The 21,499-nt window shown below is 43.3% G+C and overlaps 2 protein-coding genes across 2 annotated transcripts; both read left to right on the top strand.

The window, feature by feature from the left end:
* Window positions 1-731: 731 nt before the first annotated feature.
* NT5C1B (5'-nucleotidase, cytosolic IB) lies at window positions 732-7,570 on the top strand. Its single transcript, XM_062606402.1, has 6 exons — window positions 732-891; window positions 963-1,130; window positions 3,950-4,079; window positions 4,595-4,717; window positions 5,509-5,693; window positions 6,650-7,570. The coding sequence occupies exons 1-6, from the start codon at window positions 763-765 to the stop codon at window positions 6,986-6,988; spliced, it is 1,074 nt and encodes a 357-aa protein (XP_062462386.1). The 5' UTR covers window positions 732-762; the 3' UTR covers window positions 6,989-7,570.
* Window positions 7,571-14,137: 6,567 nt separating this feature from the next.
* On the top strand, window positions 14,138-19,579 carry RDH14 (retinol dehydrogenase 14). Its single transcript, XM_062606403.1, has 2 exons — window positions 14,138-14,542; window positions 18,667-19,579. The coding sequence occupies exons 1-2, from the start codon at window positions 14,177-14,179 to the stop codon at window positions 19,282-19,284; spliced, it is 984 nt and encodes a 327-aa protein (XP_062462387.1). The 5' UTR covers window positions 14,138-14,176; the 3' UTR covers window positions 19,285-19,579.
* The last annotated feature ends 1,920 nt before the right edge of the window (window positions 19,580-21,499 follow it).

Here is a 21,499-nt window from a genome sequence, read left to right as displayed (position 1 = left end):
TGTGGTTCAGATAAGCACATCTGCAGAGGCAGCTGGGAGCATTTCAGAAGGGTGCACATTATATGCTACCCACAGCTCTTGGGGGGGAATCTATTTTAGGACCACCAAAACCACACACCAGAACAACACTTCACTGTGTGTGCTGCATACACCCCGGACCACACTACCCAAATTAATGTTTCTTCTAGGTGCTTTCAGTGTTCCTGTGTGGAACAAAAGACCACAGGTCACTGGCATACAGCTCATTTTGATTGCTAAAATCATGACTATATTATGCAAGAACTCTCCTGGAAATATGTCACAGTTAAATCAACTAAGCCACTGCAGCGAAATAATAAATCTCTAATGGTGTAGACAAAATGATCGCTGGAGGCTGCACTGCTCCAAGCAATGTGGAGAGGAGCAGCCGGTGTCACGGCGTGGGCTGGGAAAGGGAAGCTGCCCCACGAGGAAGGGCGGCGGCTCCGGCCCCCACGAACCGCCCAATGAGGAGAGATGCTGCGGCCCCGCTGACCCTTCGCGTGTGAGAGTGGGGAAACCGCGGTCCCGCTACCCCGCAGGGCCTCCGAGTGCCAGGGGAGGGCCGTGCCGTGCCAGGCGGCCCCGGGCGCGGCAGAGAGAAAGGGAAAGGCAGTGCAAGGGGAAGTTCCCGCTGCCCGAGCAGGGCAGGGTAGGGTGGGGTGGGAGGGCGCCGGTCCTTGCCACCGCTTCCCGGTCGCCGGCTGCGGCCGCGCGACCGCGTCCCTCGCCGAGCCAGGCACCATGAGCGGCTCCGGCCCGGAGGGGGTCCGGCCCAACGAGGCTGCTGGGGACGGGCTGCAGGAGGCCGAGCAGGACTGGGCGGCGGCGAAGGCTTTCTACGACAACCTGGTGTCCAAGAGACCCCGGCCGGTGAGTGCGGAAGGGCGGGAGTTAGAGCTTCGGGGGCTGCGGCCAGACGCTAACCCACTCTTGCTCCGCAGCCCAAGCCCCAGCATGCCATCACGGTAGCTGTCTCCTCCCGAGCGCTCTTCGACATGGTGGAGGAGCGGCGGATCTACGAAGAGCAAGGGGTGGAGAAGTACGTGGAGTACCAGCAGGACAACGAGAACGTCACCCTCAAACCCGGACCGGCTTTCTACTTCGTCAAGGTACCCAGACCGGGAGGTGGAGTGCGGCGGGGCGCGGAGGGTGCTGCGAGGCCAAATTTCGGGAAGAGGAGGAGCCCGAAGCCTCTTTGGGCGGAGATAATCGTGCGCCGAGGAGACCTTCTGGGGACGCGTTCATGTGGCAGGGATCACGCTTCGGCCGCAGCGCCCGGCAGAGTCTCCGCCGCTCCCCGCGAGGACACGGCCTTGCGGCTGCCCCACTCTGCGCTCCCCTCCGGTCCCCTCCCGCCCGCCGGCACTAATGCCGAACGCCTGCCTGCGGTCACGTAACTGCGCGTGTCGCCGGGACCAGAGTTTCACCTTCAGCATCGCGGTTGTGCCCCGCGGCGCTCCCCGGTGTGCTGCTGGGGTCGGTACGGGGCAGCCTGCGTGTTCTGCTGGGCACGGTGCACAAGAAACAAAATCAGGAAAACAGATCATCTTGGTTCCTCATTCCATTTTTATGTCTCACTTATAATAGGGCTAGTAGGACTATGACGTTCATTTTATGGTTCTATGATTCTGTATTATTCAAATTACGTTCTTCTTTCTTACTGTAATTTTTTCCTTACTTTCATTGGGAATTGTTCTTGAGGAGCAGCAAAAGAAATAGACCCCGTAGCTGGGAGACAGGGTTTAAGCAGAGGTGGAATGGAATATTTGGCTTTCAGTGCACAAGGTAAATGTAAAAGGGGCCTTCAAGAGAGCTGGAGAGGGACTTTTTACAAGGGCATGTAGGGATAGAACAGGGGAGAATGGCTTTATGATGAAAAAGAGATTTACATTAAATATTATTAGGAAGAAATCATTTACTGTGAGCGTGGCATTGCCCAGAGAAGCTGTGGCTGCCCCATCCCTGACTGTTCAAGGACAGGTTGGACCAGGCTTGGAGCAACCTGGTCTATTGAAAGGTGTTGCTGCCCATGGCAGAAGGGGTGGAACTAGATGATCTTTAAGGTCCCTTCCATCCCAAACCATTCTATGATTCTATAAGAAAAAATGGCCAAAGAAAGCCTAGAGATTCAGGTTTTAAAAGTATATTTTCATTACTTCAGGTTTAGTCTGGGGAATTTGAAGCGTTTTCCACATTGATCACTTTTTTGTAATAAAGAGTGAAAAATATTACTTATATCAATACCCGTGCTGTTGTAAATATAACAGGTAACTGTTAAGAGCATTAATAGCACAAGCATTGCAAATGTGGTTTTAACATGAAGTATTTCATTTTGTACACCAGTGAGGCTAGACTGAGTAGTGAATTTACTGCATCTTTTCCTATCTGTAGCAGCTAGACATAGCAGCTCTGTTAGCACAGACTGTTTTCAAGCGATTTTTCAGATATCAATGTCAAATTCACTTTGAATATTAGCAAGATTTGACTGTTTAACCCCTCACACTTTGCAAATCAGAGCTGTTAGCTATGCCTAGCTAAGTGCCCCTTGCCTTCTGTTCCCTTCCAGTATGCTGTTTGTATTTGGATTCTTTATATTTTTTAAAAGATTCATAAATGCTTAGTCACAGGAATCAGTAGGCTAGAGAACTGTGGGTTTGTTGGGTGACACTTTCTAGTTGGAGACAAGGGCAAAAAGAAGTGATACATTTTTTGTTTGATTCCTTTATTGAAATCTTAATGATTCTTAAAAGTATTTTATCTCATGCTTGTAACACTTAAGAATTTTCATCACAGGCCAGGACCTCCTTGGACAGCAAAGTGTACATGCACTGGGCAAAAAATGGCATCCCTATCTCTACTCCCCCTGTTCTCTGATACTTTAAGAAATCGACAGTGTAGTAGAGTATTAGCAGTAGAAATGGGTTATGATCACATAGTGAGATATTTCCTAGGCCTTAACACCAGTTCAGAGTTTTCCTCAGCACAGTCCACCATAACATAGCCATGCTTTTTATAGTGAGATTCTGAGAATTATCAAATCTGTTTTTAAACCTTAACAACTGGCTTGACTTTTAAAGTACCTTAATGAAAATTAACCCATTTGATGATGTTGACTTTATTGCCATAATCCCTAAGAATACCATTCAAGGGCCAAGATCCCAAAGCAGAGGTATAAATCTAGAGCATAAAGCAAGTCTTACTCCAAAGGCGTAAGATTCTAAATAAGGAGAACAGATGAATACAGAGATGAGCAGATGCAAGGTCAAGGAAATAAGAATGCCAGACTGTGGTTATGACATGTTGGCCCATTATCTTTAAAGAGATCTCAAATAAAAATCTTCCTTATTCAGTACTGCAGTTAGAAATTACCAAGGTAATCATGATTGACAGGATATGGTTTTGTACTCATTACTTAAGGACAGACAGTCTTTGGAAGCTGACCTCCTGAGCTGTGGCAGTAAATCTTGTGTAAATATGGGGCCCAAATTCACATTTGTACATGCAAAACAAGTAGTTGCACATATAAATAACCTTTACACTTTCTCCTTGATTTCACAAGAACAATTTTCAGGTGAACAAGGAAGCCCAAGTTTTAAGTGGAAAAAAAAAAAAAACCTGGCTGATTGTCATAATGTTCAGCAATGCATTGATTTATTCTGGATGGTTGTGGTGTGCCCCAGAAAAAAGATTTCCATGATAAAGTTAAATTCTATAGCTCAGCAAAAAAAACTTCCTTGCTTCCTTTCATGTGAACCCAGTCAGATGACTGTTGAGAGCAGCGGAGCAAAAAGGAATAAAACAAGTTCATCAAACTAAATTTTCAAGTATTTCATGTTCTCCTTCAGGACTGTCCTATCACTAAAACCACAATGATTAGAAGCAAGGCACATTCCACTTGTCTGTTGACTCCCACATTTTTAACCTGCAGGCACTGGAGCATGTCAATGCCCGACTTCTTGAGCTGTACCCTGATGATGAAGAACGGTTTGATATTGTCCTGATGACTAATAACCATGCCCAGGTGGGAGTGAGACTCATAAACAGCATCAATCACTATGGTAAGTAAAATAAATACTACCTTGTTGGACTGCCTACTGTTACATAGTAAAATGGATTACTTTCATTTTTCTGGTTCTGACCTTTGTGAAAGAAGCTTGTTTGATACTGGCACCCATTGCTCACAGGATGATACTTATTTTGGGGTGTCAGCATAAGATAGTGTTGAACAGAATTTGGTCCAAAGCTCTAGATTTAACCTGTCAGGTGTGAGTCTTCATTTCTGAGAAGTCCTTAAGCTTTTTGTTGTTTGGTGTTTAATCCACCAAATACCAAACATCATACATACACCTTCACAGCAGTTATTTGGCTGTCTTAAGAGGCATTTTTTTAAATCCTCAAGAAGGAAGGGCTGATCAAACATTGTAGTCAGTTTTAGCCTAACTTGCTGAAATGACAGTGAACATTTTTTTCTCAAGTTTACTGTCAGTTGTAGGCTAGTGTACCTTTTCACAGATTCGTTTTACAGGTTTGTAGTGTGAAGGCACAGTCACATCTTGTGCTGTTCTTACTTTAGGTTTAACAATTGAACGTTTCTGTATGACGGGAGGAAAAAGTCCTGTTGGTTACCTGACTGCATACCTTACAAACTTGTACCTCTCAGCAGACTCTGAAAAAGTGCAAGAAGCTATAGAAGCAGGTTTGAATTGAGTTTCTTTTCCTATCTCATCTCTCTGTTGTGCTTGTTTAAAAAATGAATATATTGTGTGTCTTTCACAGAAATTAGTCCTGCTTCATCAAATGCAGAAAGTCACAACTTTGTATTGTGCAAGTTTATCACTTATTTTCGCCTAATCAAATAAAATCAGGTTATTTCTCTTTACTGTTCCTCTCTGACCCTTCAGCCTGCTGATAATGACAACTTATGGTTGATTCTGGGTAACCTGATCTAGTTGGAAGATGCCTCTGCTCATTGCAGTGGGATTAGACTAGATCGCCATTGAAGGTCTCTTCAAACCCAAACTGTTCTATGATTCTGTGAACTTAATCACCCTCTACCTTTGTCACACCTTTCTGTCTTCTCACATGCTACAGGAAATGAACTCCCATACATACCTACTTACCTCTATTCAACTTTGAATGGGGTTATCTCTTACAGAAAACAACTTAAGTGTTTTGTAAGAAGTTAAAAAATAGCAAGTAGTTTGATTTGGTGGTCTGCTTGGAATGTCTCATTTGCAGCACACCTTGGGGACTGTTCCTGTATATTCTTATACGGAATTTGAAAGAAGCATGTCTAAAAATTTACTCCAGTGGGATAGTTTCCATGCATTTGTGTTACAGAACAGCCATTACTCATTAGCTTTAGTGCTTGTTTCTGCTCACCATTTATAAAGGTCACCACATATAAGTTATTGGAACCAAACTGCTGACAGTTTAATGGATGACTTTTTAAGACATGCTCTCTGAGGTTCTCTCACGTATTTTCAGGCATTGCATCAGCTACGATGTTCACTGCCAACACAGATGTTGCTTACTCGGATACACAGTTGAGGGTAGCGTTTGATGGGGATGCAGTTCTCTTTTCTGATGAATCAGAACAGATTGTCAAAGAGCAAGGATTAGACAGATTTTTTGAACATGAACAGCTGAATGAAAATAAGCCTCTTGCACAGGTTAGTACTTCCTGAATATGTGAGTTTTCAAAACATCTGTTAATATTCATTGCTGCTGTATTTCTCCATATTCCCCAGTGTGTATTCTTCTTTGTGGAAGCTGATTGCCCTATGTATTTTGTTTTTCAAGGATAATCTTTAAAATGCATGTTTGACATAAAAGAGCCCACCACTGCAGTCCTTTTACCAGGTCTCCCACTTCACTGAGCAAACTGCATATATATGACAGTGACTTAGAGTTGTATTTTAATTGTATCATTAGGAAAAGGAAAGCCTATTACTGATTTCCTTGATTATTTTTCTCATTGGATTGTGTAGGTAATGTTAAGCATGGGGATATACAGTTATTGAAAAAGGGTAATATCTGTGCTTATTCCCAAGCAGAACTATGCCATTTGCCTAAAAAACTACAAATATTTAAACATTAACTTAAACTGAAAAAAAAAAAACAAACAAAACAATTCTGATGTTGTTAAAAATGGTATATATTCAGAATAAAAGGTTGATTTATGAAAGTATTGGACAGTGCAATGTATTACAATTTGATGCAAACTATCACTTACCTATTAATCATCATATAATTCTAATATTGTCATTAATCTAGAAAGAGTTTAATGATGTCTATGTAATAAGGTCTTTTGCTGGTTTTTGCACAGGAAAAGAAAGTGCAGCTCATGGTTCATAGTAGAAAGAGTTAGGTGTTTTTAAAGAACATTTTGTTACAGTTAAAGACTTTGAATTGTAGAAGATCTTGTAAGCCTTACTGAGAATCAGTTTCCTACTGATCATAGAATGTAGGATTATGGTTTTAACTTTTTTCCATGTAGAGAATTTGCTGAGTAGTACATCATTAGGAAAGGAACCCTGTATGTCAGTGGCAACGTGGAAGAAAGGAAAAGAATGATTTAGGGAGCTGTGGACAAATACTAAATATGCTTCTGGTATTTCCTACTTAGGGACCTTTGAAAGGTTTTCTGGAAGACCTAGGGAAACTCCAGAAGAAGTTCTATGCCAAAAACGAACGATTAAATTGTCCCATAAGGACCTTCCTGGTCACAGCCAGAAGTGCAGCGAGCTCTGGAGCCAGAGTGCTGAAGACTCTTCGTAGCTGGGGCCTGGAGATTGATGAGGCACTTTTCCTAGCAGGAGCTCCTAAAGGCCCAATCCTCATGAAAATCCGCCCTCACATTTTCTTTGATGACCAGATGTTTCACATCGAAGGAGCGCAGAAATTGGGCACCATCGCTGCTCATGTTCCCTATGGCGTTGCTCAGAAATACCACAAAGCTGCATGACTGGGTGGCACAATTAACAATAAGGTTCTTAAGTCAGCCAGCCTCTAGTATAGCAATAGTTATGTCTGAAAAACTCTACATTTGTATATTGTAAGCAGTGTTTAAAGATTTAACTTCTGGCTCGAACAGCCTTTAGAGGAAATACTTTTAATGTAGGTACATTTTTAATAGAGTTATTTTAATAGCATTCTTAAGCCATTTAGATTTTTTACTTGTTTGGATCTAAGACTGTGGTTTTGATGTTAGGAAAAGATTTGTATTGTTTTTATAGCTTGAGACATATTTTGAGAGACAGAGAAAACAGTTATATTTTCTCTAAAAAACTGCTGGCAGGTTATTTATAACAAAAAACATGCTGCGATCCTAGTCCTTTACAGTTATTTCCAAAGTTACCAAAAGCACAGTTTACATATGTATACCTCTTTGTGGTTTGCTTGTTAAATATGTGTCTGGTAGATCTGTTATCACAAGGTTTCAGCTTTCAGTGCAACGTTAGCTTCTTTTATCTTGTGTTTACAGGAACCCTTTATTTTTTCTATATTGTTTTCCTATTCTAATAAATCTGGCTTTGCAATTACAGAACTTTGTCATTTTTCTGTCTAGAGGTTTTAGCTCAATTTTCTATACAGTTTGTGTAATCAGTGTCTCAGACTGTAATCAGTCCCTTAACTCCTCCAGATACTTAGAACCAGAAGTGACCACTTTCAGCCAAATTTGAGAGCAAGCTAGGTGTCTCAAAGACTTTGACCCAGTAGATTTTACAGAGTTGGGTGGAAGTCTGAGATGCTGTGAGTATCTAGGCTGGGTCAAAGGCTGAAGCTTTCAAGCATACCTTTGTAACAGCAGAGAATCTACCCTGAAATAATGCTGTTGATGGAACTACTTGTTTCTAAACTAGATTCACTTAGGATTTACAACTGTTCTGTGATGTTCATGAACTCACTTTGGCACTCTCGGATGGGTTTCCAGGGGACAGGTGCCTGTTGCAACATGAATTGAAATTTACACCACTGGCCTATGCTACCTCTTATGCTAAGTTCCTGTATCACAGTGTCATCCCTGTAGCTATGTGATATCCAAATGACGCAACTAACATCTGTCAGGTGGTGTTTGTTCTCTTTCTCTCCCAAGTGGATGGAACAAGTGTCCTGTTTTATTTTTATTGTTGCTTTGTATTTATACCAGAAGAGACAAAACCAAAAGAATGTGCTTTGCAGTGGGAGTAGAAGATAGTGAAGGCTTGTGATGATCTGTGGTTCCTGGAGGAATTCACTCCAGAATCTCACATTAACCTCTGAGAAAGTTTGGTCTCTTCTGTCTGGATGAAATGTCCTGTTACTGCAGAAAGCTTCATTGCATTAATGATGGTTTCCCCCCCAGAAACATAGGTAATCCTTTAAATGTTCTGCATCCAAGCCACAAAGTTCTTTGAAAACAAAGGCAAAAGCCATGATCCTACATGGAACTTGAATAGAGACCATTAGAAAGTTTTGTACATGTTCACACCAGCACGTGGTGTTGATGGGATGCACTGCAGTTTTCTGGTGTACTTGGAATTGAATAAGTGCTAGAGGCTTTGTGCCCAAAATGTATCACATTTCCCAGCCCAGCAAGGAGGTAAGGAAGACATGAATAACTGAGGCCTGGTCATTGTCTGCCAGGATGGGATACAATAGAATTACTTTGCCAAATGGAGATGATAAAAAATGTTATTAGCAGATGTTTTTATGTGACAGCTGAGAATCAGCAAGGAAAAAAAAATATTCCTTAGCTGTGGAATATAAATTGTGTGTGTACCTTCACCACAAAAGTATGGCTGCAGATTTCAGGAACACCAGACCTGCCTTACTGAAGCAGAACATGGATCAGCCATTCTTCATCTGTGTGTTGTCAGAGCTACAGGGGCTGGGTGCAGGAAAACAAAGGATATACACTGTGTACAGACTGCTGGCACTTGACTCTCACTGAACATAGCAATTCAGGCTCGATACTGAAAAAAGCTGATGGAATCTTTGGTCCCTTTGGGACTCCAGAAGTTGAGTGTCTCATGCCTGACTAAGTAAGCATGTAAATCAGTGAATAAATTGGAAACTGAATCATCTGGTCTGTTTGTCTTTATTTCCAATCAACCAGTCCTCCTACAGAAAAAATTAAACCTACAGGCTAGGAGGAGCTTCCAGCTCCGGTAGTACTAGAGAACTACCTTTTCCAGTGTCATTCCTGACAGCACCAAGGCACGTGTGAAGAGAAAGAGTTCACATATTAAAATTACATAGTAGAATTTACGTTCCTTGTGATAGGATTCAAATTGAAATTAACATCCAGAAGGTTAAGGTCCGCAATCAGTTCTCCTGCAATCACTTCTCCTAAACTAGTTGAGTAAAGTGCCCTTACATGTTTGTTCAGATTATGCACTGCATTTTAATTATAATGAAACTGTCCCAAGCTTGACAGCTGCTTCTCTATATCCAGCTGGCAGCACGTTGGGTAAGTGGAGCCTCATTCATTCATGCAGGTGCCTTCCAGGCTAATATGGATGTCTGGGGAGACGCAGGGTTGCCAAGTAGTCTCTGCCCATTACAATTATTCTTTGCTGCTCTAAGACACAACTTGGCTAGTGGGTCCAAATAATTTTCAAGAAAATTCTCTGAAATGGGGTGAGAGCTGAGGGAAAGGTTTTTCTATTTTTGTAGACATAGACCAGAATCGTCTCTTAGTAACATTCCAGTCCACAAAACAAAACAAGCAAGTAAATAGCAACAAAACCCAACAAAAACCATCTTGCTTCTCATGGTCATGAAGATACCATGAGTTTATGTCCTGGAACTTCATGACCCTAAGCCAGTCACAGTTACAACAACTGATAAAGTTTTTCAATAGAGGAATAGAGATGAGTCCTATGGTTCTGGTGTGTCCTGTCTATCAGCTTGTTTGTAACACTGGAAGACAGACCTGTGAAAAAGAAACTGTCATCCGAGCCAAAATATGGAAGAGTATTAATGATAACACAGATCGAATTCTCTGTGGAAATAGAACTTTGTCAGGCAAAGCCAGTCCTTGTTCCCTTAGCTTCCAGGTTTGTGCACCACATCACAGTGATGAGTCCAGGTAAGACAAAAGGTAATGATGTCTCCCACTGCTACCAATTGCCATGGACAAAAATGTTGGAAATCAGCTCTTGAAGGTTGACTTCTTTTATTTTTGATTTCTTTTTGTTACAGGAGAACATATTCTCTGTGTGCGTTGGATACCTCACACCAGCTACCAAGACTTAATAAACCCATGTTCCTCTGTTACTTCACACCTCCAAGGCATCCTTAGAGTGTCCAGGGTAGCATAGTGAAACAAACCTCTGAAGGAAACTATTTCAGGTGAAAATTTGGAAATGGTAATCATTGCATGTGTTCCAACATGCACCCTTCTGTGTTCCTGGACTGTGATCTGTCCTAAGGATGCAGGAATCAGGTACCCACTGTCCCTTGGACTCCTTTGCCAGATGCTGTAACCTGTGTGGGTGTGCAGTATTACTAAACAGCACACACCCATCTCGAGTGCAACAGATAGATTGAGAAAGCAGTGCAAGGTTGTTGGGCAGCAGAGGTAGGCATGTCTCTGACACCTCACAGAGATATGATTTACTATGACAGACCATATAGGAGAACACCTCAAGCTGATTATGGCTCTTATGTCATTTTAAGAATGCCAAAAGCCACCTGTATCAGAAGCAGGCACAATGGTGTGACCTGGTTAAAATACCCTTTGGTGTAGCCATGAGTCTCACAATGGAGTGAAGAGCCAAGAATGGAGAAAGATTTTTCTGTGGTGAATACAAAGACAGGTCTCTCAGCGAATCCACTGTGTTTAAATGTGGTACCTATACAGCCCTTGAACTTCCTGAGAAGTATGAGAGACAGCCAGAGAACACATGGTAAGGTTTCTTCAGAAAAATCTGATATGTTTCTTCAGCTGTAACCTGAACTGAAGTCAGCCTCAGAACAGACTGCAGGAGTGTGACTGTGAGTGGCATCAATTTACGACAGTTAAGGGGTGGTTACTACTGCAAATGTTTGCATCCAGACCAGCCACCAGAAACCTGATGAAACATTGACGGGTTTCCTGTTGTGTTTCTTACATTCTTACACATTTCCCCAAATGTTCTAGGTCTTGACTCAAGACAGACGTGCTTATTATCAGCCAAGCTTGTTTCTGATCTCCCCCATAGACAGTTGTCTCCTGAGACTCTACTCACCTGCATGCTGGTACCTAGTCCTGATCCTGAACTTCTCCTAATTTGTGTTCTATCCTCATTGTTCCTGTCTTATTCCTAAATCTGCACTGAACTCTATCACTGAACTCTATTACTGCTGTTTGTTTTCAGGGGGGAGGGGTTTGTTGTTTGGTTGGATTTTTTTGGTCAAACATCTTTTTTTAACTTACATTGCTGTTGATAAAAATTCAGTTACTTTTAATTGTCTCTGTACATTTCTGTTAGCATCCCTCTCAGGGCTAGGGTGAAAGAGATTTTGATGATGAACCCTCAGTGGCCACTCCTGACTCCCTGTATGGGTTCATGTTGCCTTGGGTGATTTCATCAAGGTCTAGGATTAGTAAAAGCAGGATCTGGAGACATGACATGAAGTCGATGGCTGAAAACAGGTTTTGGGTTAAGGATTCAAAATTAAGTTTGCAGGTCTGAGGAGCCCAGGGGTCTCAGTGACAACAGGTGGAGAGGTCCATTTGAGGCATGAGCTACCAAACCAGCTATTTGAGGGACCCACATTATGTGCATATGTGTACCATCACCCCGTGTCAAATTGGGCAAAAGGATAAACCAGCACCTGAGAAAAAGCAGCAGCAGAGCTGGTGCCAATGTCTCTGGGTATAGATATTGGATGGATTTAGGGTCCATGCTAATATTTAAGAGACCAGTGAATGTGAGTGTGCTTGTGAGGTGAGTGAGTGGATGTACATGTATTTTCTGCAAGCAGCCTCGCTTCTTCCATGCTGGGATGGAACAGACCCTCTTAGTCCTGAAGACCACTAAATTTGGTTACCTCAAACAGGCTGCCTCTAAGCTAAGGTTGGTCCTAGAACTATGTGTTCAGCATGTCTGTCACCTCACTGGTATGCTGTCCTGATTTCCTCTGAGTGAGTTCATTTTCTTCTTACAGATTCTAGAGTAGCTATCAGAGCAGATACCACCATAACAACCTTGTAACATTCCCCAACCTTATCATTTTTGCTTGCAACATGCAGGTACCAAGACATGCTTGGCCATGTACTAACATCTCTGCTACTCTCAAACACATCATCCAACTTGATCCGGAGTCTCAGAACGTGCTGAAATATCTAAGAAAGAGATCTGGTCTTGAAGGCAGCATGGGGGTAGGTCTCTGCATATCATTCTGACATACTCTCTCATTCTACTTCTATCCTAAACTTTCCCAGAGCATTCCATTGGCACAAAGGCCATCTGGCATGGAAAAGTCCACGCACATGCTAATTATCGAGAACACAATGGCTGCTTCCAAACTGCCTAGCAGGAGCTCATGAGCTGTGGGAGAGCCCTGATTAGCCCACAGCCTTGGGTCAAAATTCTGCCCCAGGCTGCTGTTGCAGTATATCAGCAGAGATGTTGCATTTCTATGCTGGGAGCCTTCTTGGCTCCACCACATCTATGGCCACAGCCTCTGTGTCTCATGCTGAAGACCCAAGGTAGACAGAATGGCTATTGCAGAAGCATTTAGTCTGCCATGAGACTCAACGACTGATAATGAAATATTGTAAGTGCCCTCTGGGACTATGCTTGGCCTGCAACGGCCAACAAATTGCTGGAATTAAGAGGCATAATGATGATATGTGATATATTAGCAAATGAAACCAAGAAGAAAGAACAGGTGGGGATCCAGGAGCTGTTGCTGAAGGACGAGCAAAACTCATATAGAGCAGACCTGGTAGTTGTTAAGGAAGACAAGGCCTTAGTAATCAACATCACAGTTAGTTATGAGAGTTATGAGAGTAAATCAATACATTTCGCAAATGCAGTGGCAAAAAAAAGTAAATAAATATTAACTCTTAAAAGGTTATTGGGAACTGACAAACTACACTGCTATTAAATTTATGGGATTTCCTACACGAGCATATTGAAATAGCATCAAGGCAATTATGATTTATTAATTGACTCAGACTCTCCAGTTCCTGAAAAGAAAAGGTCACTCACAGGTTATCAAATAGTGTGATTTTCTGGGGCCCCTACATAAGAAGGACAAGGACCTGTTGGAGTGAGTCCAGAGGAGGCCACAGAGGTGCTCTGTGGGCTGGAGTACCTCTCCTATGAAGACAGGCTGAGAGAGCTGGGCTTGGTCAGCCTGGGGAAGAGAAGGCTCCAGGGAAACCTTATTGCAGCTCCCAGTACCTAAAGGGAAAGAAATCTGGAGAGGGAGATTCTAGAAGGTGCGTAGGGATAGGACAAGGGGAAGTGGCTTTAAACTGAAGGCAGGTAGATTTAGATTAGATATTAGAAAGAAGTATTTCACTGTGAGGGTAGTGAGGTCCTGGCACAGGTTGCCCAGAGAAGCTGTGGTTGCCCCATCCCTGGCAATGTTCAAGGCCAGGTTGGATGGGGCTTTGAGCAACGTGATCTAGTGGAAGGTGTCCCTGCTCATGGTAGAGGGTTGGAAGTAGATGAGTTTTAAGGTCCCTTCCAACCCAAACCATTCTATGATTCTGTTATTATGTGATGTTGTTCTTACATATATTTGTTAATCAAGCACAGTCGATTTTAAGAGCTCAATTTGTACTGTGAATTGTATGAATGGATGAATTGTAAATTAGCTGACTCTATCTATCGAGAGCCCCCTCCAGCCCCCCCTATGGCCATTTGTCATGATTGTCAAAGCCAGTATGTAGGGACAACAAAAGTCTCGGAATCACGACATGTTACCTGTTCTGCCAAAACCACAGTGACCTTAGGTTGGTTAGGTGTGCGGACCTCCCCTACTTAGCCCGGAAAAGGAGCATGTATAATTTGATACACTTTCGGTCAACAGAACGAGCTCACCTCGCCCTCCGCCTAGCGGCAGAAGACTACAACCCCCACAATGCACAGCGCCACGTTGGCCAATGCGAAGGCGTCCCCAGCGAGCCCCGTGCGGGCTCTTCGGGCGGAGCGCCGCTCGGCCCGGCGGGATGGCTGCAGCGGCGCTGGGGCTGACGCTGGGCGGGGGAATCTTGCTGGCCGCCTGGCGCTGGCTGCGCGGCGCGGCTCGGGCAGCCGTCGTGTGTGGGGCCTCCATGCGGGGCAAGACGGTCATCATCACGGGGGCCAACAGCGGTCTGGGCCGGGCAGCGGCGGCCGAGCTGCTGCGGATGCGGGCTCGCGTCATCATGGGCTGCCGCGACCGGGCGCGGGCCGAGCGGGCAGCCCGCGAGATCCGGGCCGAGGTGGGAGAGCGGGCGGAGGATGAGGGCGGCGGCGGCGGCGAGCTGGTGGTGCGCGAGCTGGATCTGGCCTCGCTCCGCTCCGTCCGCGCCTTCTGCCACCGCGTCCTCCAGGTACGGCCGGGCGGCGGCGGGGCGCGGGCCCGGCCCGCGGGGAGAGCGGTCCCACGGGGGTGCGGTGGAGCCATTCGCCTGCCGAGGAGGCCCCGGAGTGCTTGAGCTGGATGCTGACAGCGCGGCGGCGTCCTCCAAGCTGTGTACTAATAGGGTCTTTGCTCATCGGGCAGTGCGGGTCGGGGTATGGGGTGTTGGAGGGTTCATCGCAGCGTTTGGAAGGAGGGTATAAGTAAATTGGCCGTGGATTAGTACCTGGAAGCATAAAGTTCGTACTAGTTTGGTCTGTTATAGTCCAAGCTATTCTACCTCTTTCCTGGTCTGAAAAGGAAGCACTTGCTTCTGCGTGCGATAAATGATTTGTCTTCTCTCTTAATTCATAGAACCGCAGAATGATTTGGTTTGAAAGGGACCTTAAAGATCACCCAGTTCCAACCCCCCTGCGATGGACAGAGACACCTGCCATTAGACCAGGTTGCTCAAAGCCCCGCCCTACCTGACCTTGAGCACTGCCAGGGAAGGGGCAGCCACAGCTTCTCTGGGCAACCTGTGCCTGTGCCTCAGCACTCTCACAGGAAATAATTTCTTCTTAATATCTCATCTAAATCTCCCCTCTTTCAGTTTAAAGCATTCCCGCTTGTCCTATCCCTACATGCCCTTGTAAGAAGTCCCTCTCCAGCTTTCTTGTATGCCCACTTTAGGTGCTGGAAAGCTGCTCTAAGGTCTCCTCTGGAGTCTTCTCTTACCCAGGCTGAACAAGCCCAACTCTCTCAGCCTGTCTTCACAAGAGAGGTGCTTCAGCCCTAGGATCTTCAGTTACTCTACTTTAACGTGCCTTTTTTGATTTAAATTGGTGTTATAGCTCAGCTTTGTCTCCAGAGAAATAAAAGTTCATGAATGCAGTGTTCACAGCTCCAACCTTCCTTCTGCCACCTCCTCAGACTCTGTCCCCCCATGCACATTTTCTAATCTCTTCACCGGTTCTAGCAGACTTTAGCAGATACACATTTTTGAATATATAATGTTTCTGCAGAGTTCCTGAAAACCTGAGTTTGAGGAGAACGGGTACATCCAGTTGATTCACCTGACAGAAATGCCACTAGGTGAGTTCAGCAGTGTTATTAGACACTGGTAAGCAGATAGAGGCCCTGTTGGAGGCAGTATTCCTCCACTTCCATTGAAGTAATTCACTTCCATGAAAAGTGTTGTTTGGGACTCTCATCTCACCCCATCTAGCTACTCAAGCTATGAGACGCAAAGTCATGGGAAGCCAGGCTTAGTATTTCTGCTGCTGCTCAGAGCAGTGGTTAAGTACTTGTCAGCAACCACTCAGGCATCCCAGGGCATTGACTTTCAAATAGCATTTCTAAAATTTAGATATCTGGGAAAAGTCACAGTTTTAACTTAATAGTGGTGCTTTTTGAGGTCATATTCATTCAAATCCAGCAATAAAGTCTAGCTTTCCTTCAGTGTTCTGGGAAAATATGCATACACAAAGGATATAACCCACCCATCATAAATGAAAAAAAAAACCAAACCTGTCTAACTTCTAAGAATTGCCTTTTTTTCAGTACCAGACATGAATTTGTTAGCATCTCCTTGTTGGTAAAGCTAGTACAAGTGACTTTTAAGCAAGAAGTGGGTGAAGGAAAACAGAGTGCGTGTACCTGCAGAGTGCTGCTGACACGTGCATTTTAACTTGAGTTTTTCAGAATAATCCAAGAATCTGAATTGCAAGGGGTGTGAGTTCAAGAAATAATTTCAAGAGCTGTGCCACCCAAGTTTGTGGTTTTTAACCTTTTTGGAGCTTGTTTTTGGAACTGATTGTTTGGGGGATTGTTGGGTTGGTTTCTTTGGGGAGTTTTGTGGGGTTTTGTGTTGAGATGAAGAATACTTAAATATAGTCAGGATGGGGGAACAGTGCACTCCCACCACCTCACTTTATTTGTGGAATCTTTCCTCTGCACAGCTGCAGTTGATCACATCTTGCACTCCTTTATCTCACTGCAAAAAAATAAAAGACTTTTGAGATGTTGGAGGGTTTTATGGAAAAATGGAGAAAATGGAAGTGAACTAAGGAGCTACAAGGGATAACGTTGGCTATCAGAGCAGTGTTTTGTGCATTCTGTTGCACTTGGGCATAGCCACTACTTGCTTCACATTGATCATATTACTCTAGATTATTTATGAGCCTTTTTATAACAGCAGGTAGTGATAGGATGAGGGGTGATGGCTTTAAACTGACAAAGGGGAGATTTAGATTGGGTACTAGAAAGAAATTTTTCACTGTGAGGGTGGTGAGGCCCTGGCCCCAGGTTGCCCAGAGAAGCTGTAGATGCCCTAAACCTGGCAGTGTTCAAGGACAGGCTGGGCAGGACTTTGAACAATCTGGTCTAGTGGATCATATCCCTGCCAGTGGCAGGGGACATGGAACAGGATGATCTGAAAGGCCTCATTCAAGCCCAAACCATTCTATGATTATAAAATATAGGAGTCTCAGCAAATAGCACATGGTGGAACTCTTGCTTCTTGAAGTGTTAGTATTGCAAAATAAATCCTTCAATTAGATGCTGCAGAAAGTTTCTAAAGCAATGTTTTTCTCAAGAAAGAAATGTCACTTCAGTGAGCAGATCTACAATCAGTACTTCTTCAGTCCTGCCCCGATTTAGTGATGGTAACTATTATGTCCCTTTGGGTAGAGAGAAATGAGTGATGGTCTTTGGATCATGCCTCAGGTACCCAATTATATGAAACACTAAGCAACCTCAGATCCCACAGAAGTCAGTCTTGAGGTTGAAGTACTTGATGTTTTGTGTGCTCAGATGGCAGCATTGTTAACTGAATGCTAAGTGCAGATTTTGATTTTGCACTCTATGTAGTATTGCTGCTAATGGCAGTCAAATAAAAGGCAAACGGTAGAAAATTCATGTTGAGGTTCTCTATTTTTACCATCAGATAAAATGCTTTCCAGTGGCTGCATTGGGTTTAAAGAATGAACAGCAAAGAAAATTCATGCTGCTTTTTCTATAAAGGGAATGCAAATTCACTTATGGTTTGTGCATGCATAAATTTCCTGTGATACTTTCACAGTCTTTTGTCAGAGGTGGGTGAAAGCATTGAATTTGGAGCTTCTTCAGGCAGCTTACTTTAATCTGGGTTGTTGTTTGTTTGGTTGGGGTTTTTCTAGAAGAAGTTACTGTTTTGGGTAAATTGGAGAGCTCTTAATTTTTGAGTGGATGCTGGAGCATGAAGTGCATTGATATATTATATTTAAATTATCTGTACCACCCTCTCTGTTGGTTACGTTTCCTGATTCTGTAGAGTGTAGCATACCTCCTTGAGTCTGTTTTCTACCAACCTGAACCAGAATACTGATCCATCAAATCACATGTGCTGAGCATGTCATAAATATTTCAAGACTGTCTCTTAGTTATTGAGTAGACCTGTTAAGTCTCAAGTTGTATGAATCATTAATGTTACTTTTATATGATGAGTTCTGCTCCATAGTTCTCACCAAGCAGCACAATGAGGTGATTTTAAAATAAGACACTGTTTAGAATCATTAAAATGCTGTTTTGCAAAGTTCTTCATGACATGCTCCTAGTGAGATGATGGGTCTGCAATGTAATAGTTTCTCTTCAATCCTGAGGTCAGTTCTTTGGGCTACTGCTTTCTGTTCCACATCTGTGTCTTTTGCACATTAGACCCCTTGCCTATGGCCGAGGTTTGCCGTAAATTAATGTGTGTGCTTTTGCAGCACGATAAACACATACTTTTTAGAGGAAAACAAAACCCATCACAAAGATAAATTATCATTGAATTGCTATAGAAGAAGCTGCTCCTATTGATGCAGATGATTGTTTTCTTTGCCTGCATTGAAATTAGATACAGACCTAGTCTCATATACCTGTATACTGGTAGGGTCAAGTGCTCTCTTTAATGTTAGTTCAATTTAGGGTTTGTGTTTTTTTCAGAAGTGCTCTAAGAGAATATCAGGAAGTTACAATTCAGAAAACTAGGAATGAAATCATTTGTAACAGTGGCCAATGATAAATACTAAGCATAGTGGTATGTTTTGCATGACAGTTCTAAAATGGAATAATTTTTTTCTTTCCTGTCTAAAGGAAGAGCCAAGGCTGGATGTTCTGATAAATAATGCAGGAATATTCCAGTGTCCGTACATGAAGACAGAGGATGGTTTTGAGATGCAATTTGGTGTAAACCACTTGGGTCACTTCTTGCTCACCAACCTTCTTCTGGGCCTCCTCAAAAATTCCGCTCCAAGCAGGGTTGTTGTAGTATCCTCAAAGCTTTACAAATATGGAGAGATCAACTTTGAAGACCTGAACAGTGAAATAAGTTACAATAAAAGCTTTTGTTACAGTCGGAGTAAACTGGCTAACATATTATTTGCAAGGGAGCTAGCCCGTCGGTTAGAAGGGACAGGAGTCACCGTCAATTCACTTCATCCTGGAATTGTCAGAACAAATCTAGGCAGATACGTGAATATTCCTTTGCTGGCTAAACCCCTATTCAATTTGGTGTCATGGGCTTTCTTCAAAACACCTCTGGAAGGAGCCCAGACTACTATTTATTTAGCCTCTTCTCCTGATGTCGAAGGTGTGTCAGGAAAATACTTCGGGGACTGCAAAGAGGAAGAGCTCCTGCCCAAAGCCATGGATGACTTGATTGCGAGAAAGTTGTGGGATATCAGTGAAGTGATGGTTGGCTTATTGAAATAAGTGTCAGGGGAATCTGCAAAACAGAATGCAGATAACTATGCAATGCATATTTGCAACACTCTAATTCTCAGTTTAAATGGTGTGGGAATGCAGGTTACTTTGCTCAGTAAGTATTAAACAAGGGAGTGATTTATGCTGGAACTCTGTTTTGAAATAAAGGACAATAATTATTAGACACAGGCATTCAAAAATGTCTGAAATAAATAGTTTTAGGGTGTGAATATAATTTCTGATTAATCTGCTTGGAAACTCATGTTTTACAAACAAAAATTAAGCAAAACTGTTTTGCAATACATATGTATATTTGTCATGTTGCACTACTTGCAGTTGGGCTGGACAATGCAGGGTACTGATGGTGAAACACTTCTATAAAAAAAGTTTTGAAAATAGGTCCTAATAATAATACGTTGTTGTCTTTTTTTTGAGCCATCACCATGAAGAATGGAGTAAACAGTTCTACTGTTACCTTACACTTGAATTGTTCAGGCCTCAGTGCTGTTGGATTGTTCAGGCTTCAGTGCTGTTGGCAGCCTTATGGCGCAGTGAACAAAACTGTTGAGCTGCATACAGTTTAGCTGTGAAGCACAAAGGCTTTTTTTAGTGGTCACTGTTATTCAGTGAGTATATACACTTGGTTGTGTGAACTATGTTTTTATTTTCATGTGTGCTGAACTTGCTATTTCTTGATATGCAGACACGCATTAAAAATGTACTTGACACTCTCATTATAGTCTTTATAAGGCTTTGCATGTAATGAACTGTCTGCATTCAAAGTTTGTAAGACTTCACCCAAACTGAAGAGAATACGCTTTTCAGTGTGTGTTTGGCTTGGCTGTTGGCACTTTAACTCAGTAAGGAGATTAGATAAGTCTGTATGATGCAGCTTACTGAATATTAATGAATATTCTTTTAAATAAAAAATCTTTTAAAAAAAGATTTAGCATTCATTCTTTCACTATGAAAGATAGATCAGCAACCAACAGTCCAGACATGGTCACTTTGTTATAAAGCAGAAAATTCACCTGTACTAGTACACCTTTTGTGAAGGGTTGGGAGAAATAAAATGGGCTCCAAATAAATACATGGGTATTATGTAACGCTATGGTGACTTTTTTTTAAATTCATACAACTTGTGGATTCATATTGATATTTATGACTTCTTATTTTGCTCTACATTTATAATATTTTCTAGCAGTTAAGATCATAGAATCATAGAATGTTTTGGGTTGGAAGGGACCTTAAAGATCATCTGGTTCCAACCCCCCTGCCATGGCAAGGACACCTTCTGCTAGACCAGATTGCTCAAAGTCCTGTCTAACCTGGCCTTGAACACTGCCAGGGATGCAGCAGCCACAGCTTCTCTGGGCAACCTGTGCCAGTGCCTCACCACTCTCACAGTAAACAGTTTCTTCCTATCTAACCTCTGCCAGCTTGAAGCTGACAGTGAAGGAATCTCAGTGTGCAAGAGCAACATGCTCCTCTTTCAGCTTAAAGCCATTCCTCCTTGACTGATCCCTACCTGTCCTTGTAAAAAGTCCCCCCATACTTCTTGTAGGCGCCTTTAGGTATTGGAAGGCTGCTTTAAGGTATATAGAATAAGTATGGAAGAAGAGCTACAGGCTGGGCAGAGAGGAGATCCGGAGCAGCCCTGCGGAGAAGGACTTGGGGGTGTTGGTTGATGAGAAAACGAACATGTGCTGGCAGTGTGTGCTCGCAGCCCAGAACGCCAACCATATCCTGGCCTGCATCACAAGGAGCATGACCAGCAGGTCAAAGGAGGTGATCCTGCCCCTTTACTCTGCTCTTGTGAGACCTCACCTGGAGTATTGTGTGCAGTTCTGGTGTCCTCAACATAAAAAGGACATGGAACTGCTGGAACAAATCCAGAGGATGGCCACGAGGATGATCAGGGGACTGGAGCACCTCCTGTGTGAAGATAGACTGAGGAAGTTGGGGCTGTTCATCCTGGAGAAGAGAAGGCTGCATGGAGACCTCATAGCAGCCTTCCAGTATCTGAAGGCAGCCTATGAGGGTGCTGGGGATGGACTCTTCATTAGGGACTGTAGTGATAGGCCAAGGGGTAATGGGTTAAAGCTTAAATAGGGGAAGTTTAGACTGGATATAAGGAGGAAGTTCTTTACTGTGAGGGTGATGAGGCACTGGAATGGGTTGCCCAAGGAAGTTGTGAATGCTCCATCCCTGGCGGTGTTCAAGG

The sequence above is a fragment of the Pezoporus occidentalis genome, unplaced genomic scaffold, assembly GCF_034315485.1.
Source record: "Pezoporus occidentalis ecotype Australia unplaced genomic scaffold, CSIRO_AGI_Poc_V1 ctg96, whole genome shotgun sequence".
Taxonomy (NCBI): Eukaryota; Metazoa; Chordata; class Aves; order Psittaciformes; family Psittacidae; genus Pezoporus; species Pezoporus occidentalis.
Note: the sequence above shows the minus strand (reverse complement) of the source record. Positions and strands in the feature narration are given on the sequence as shown.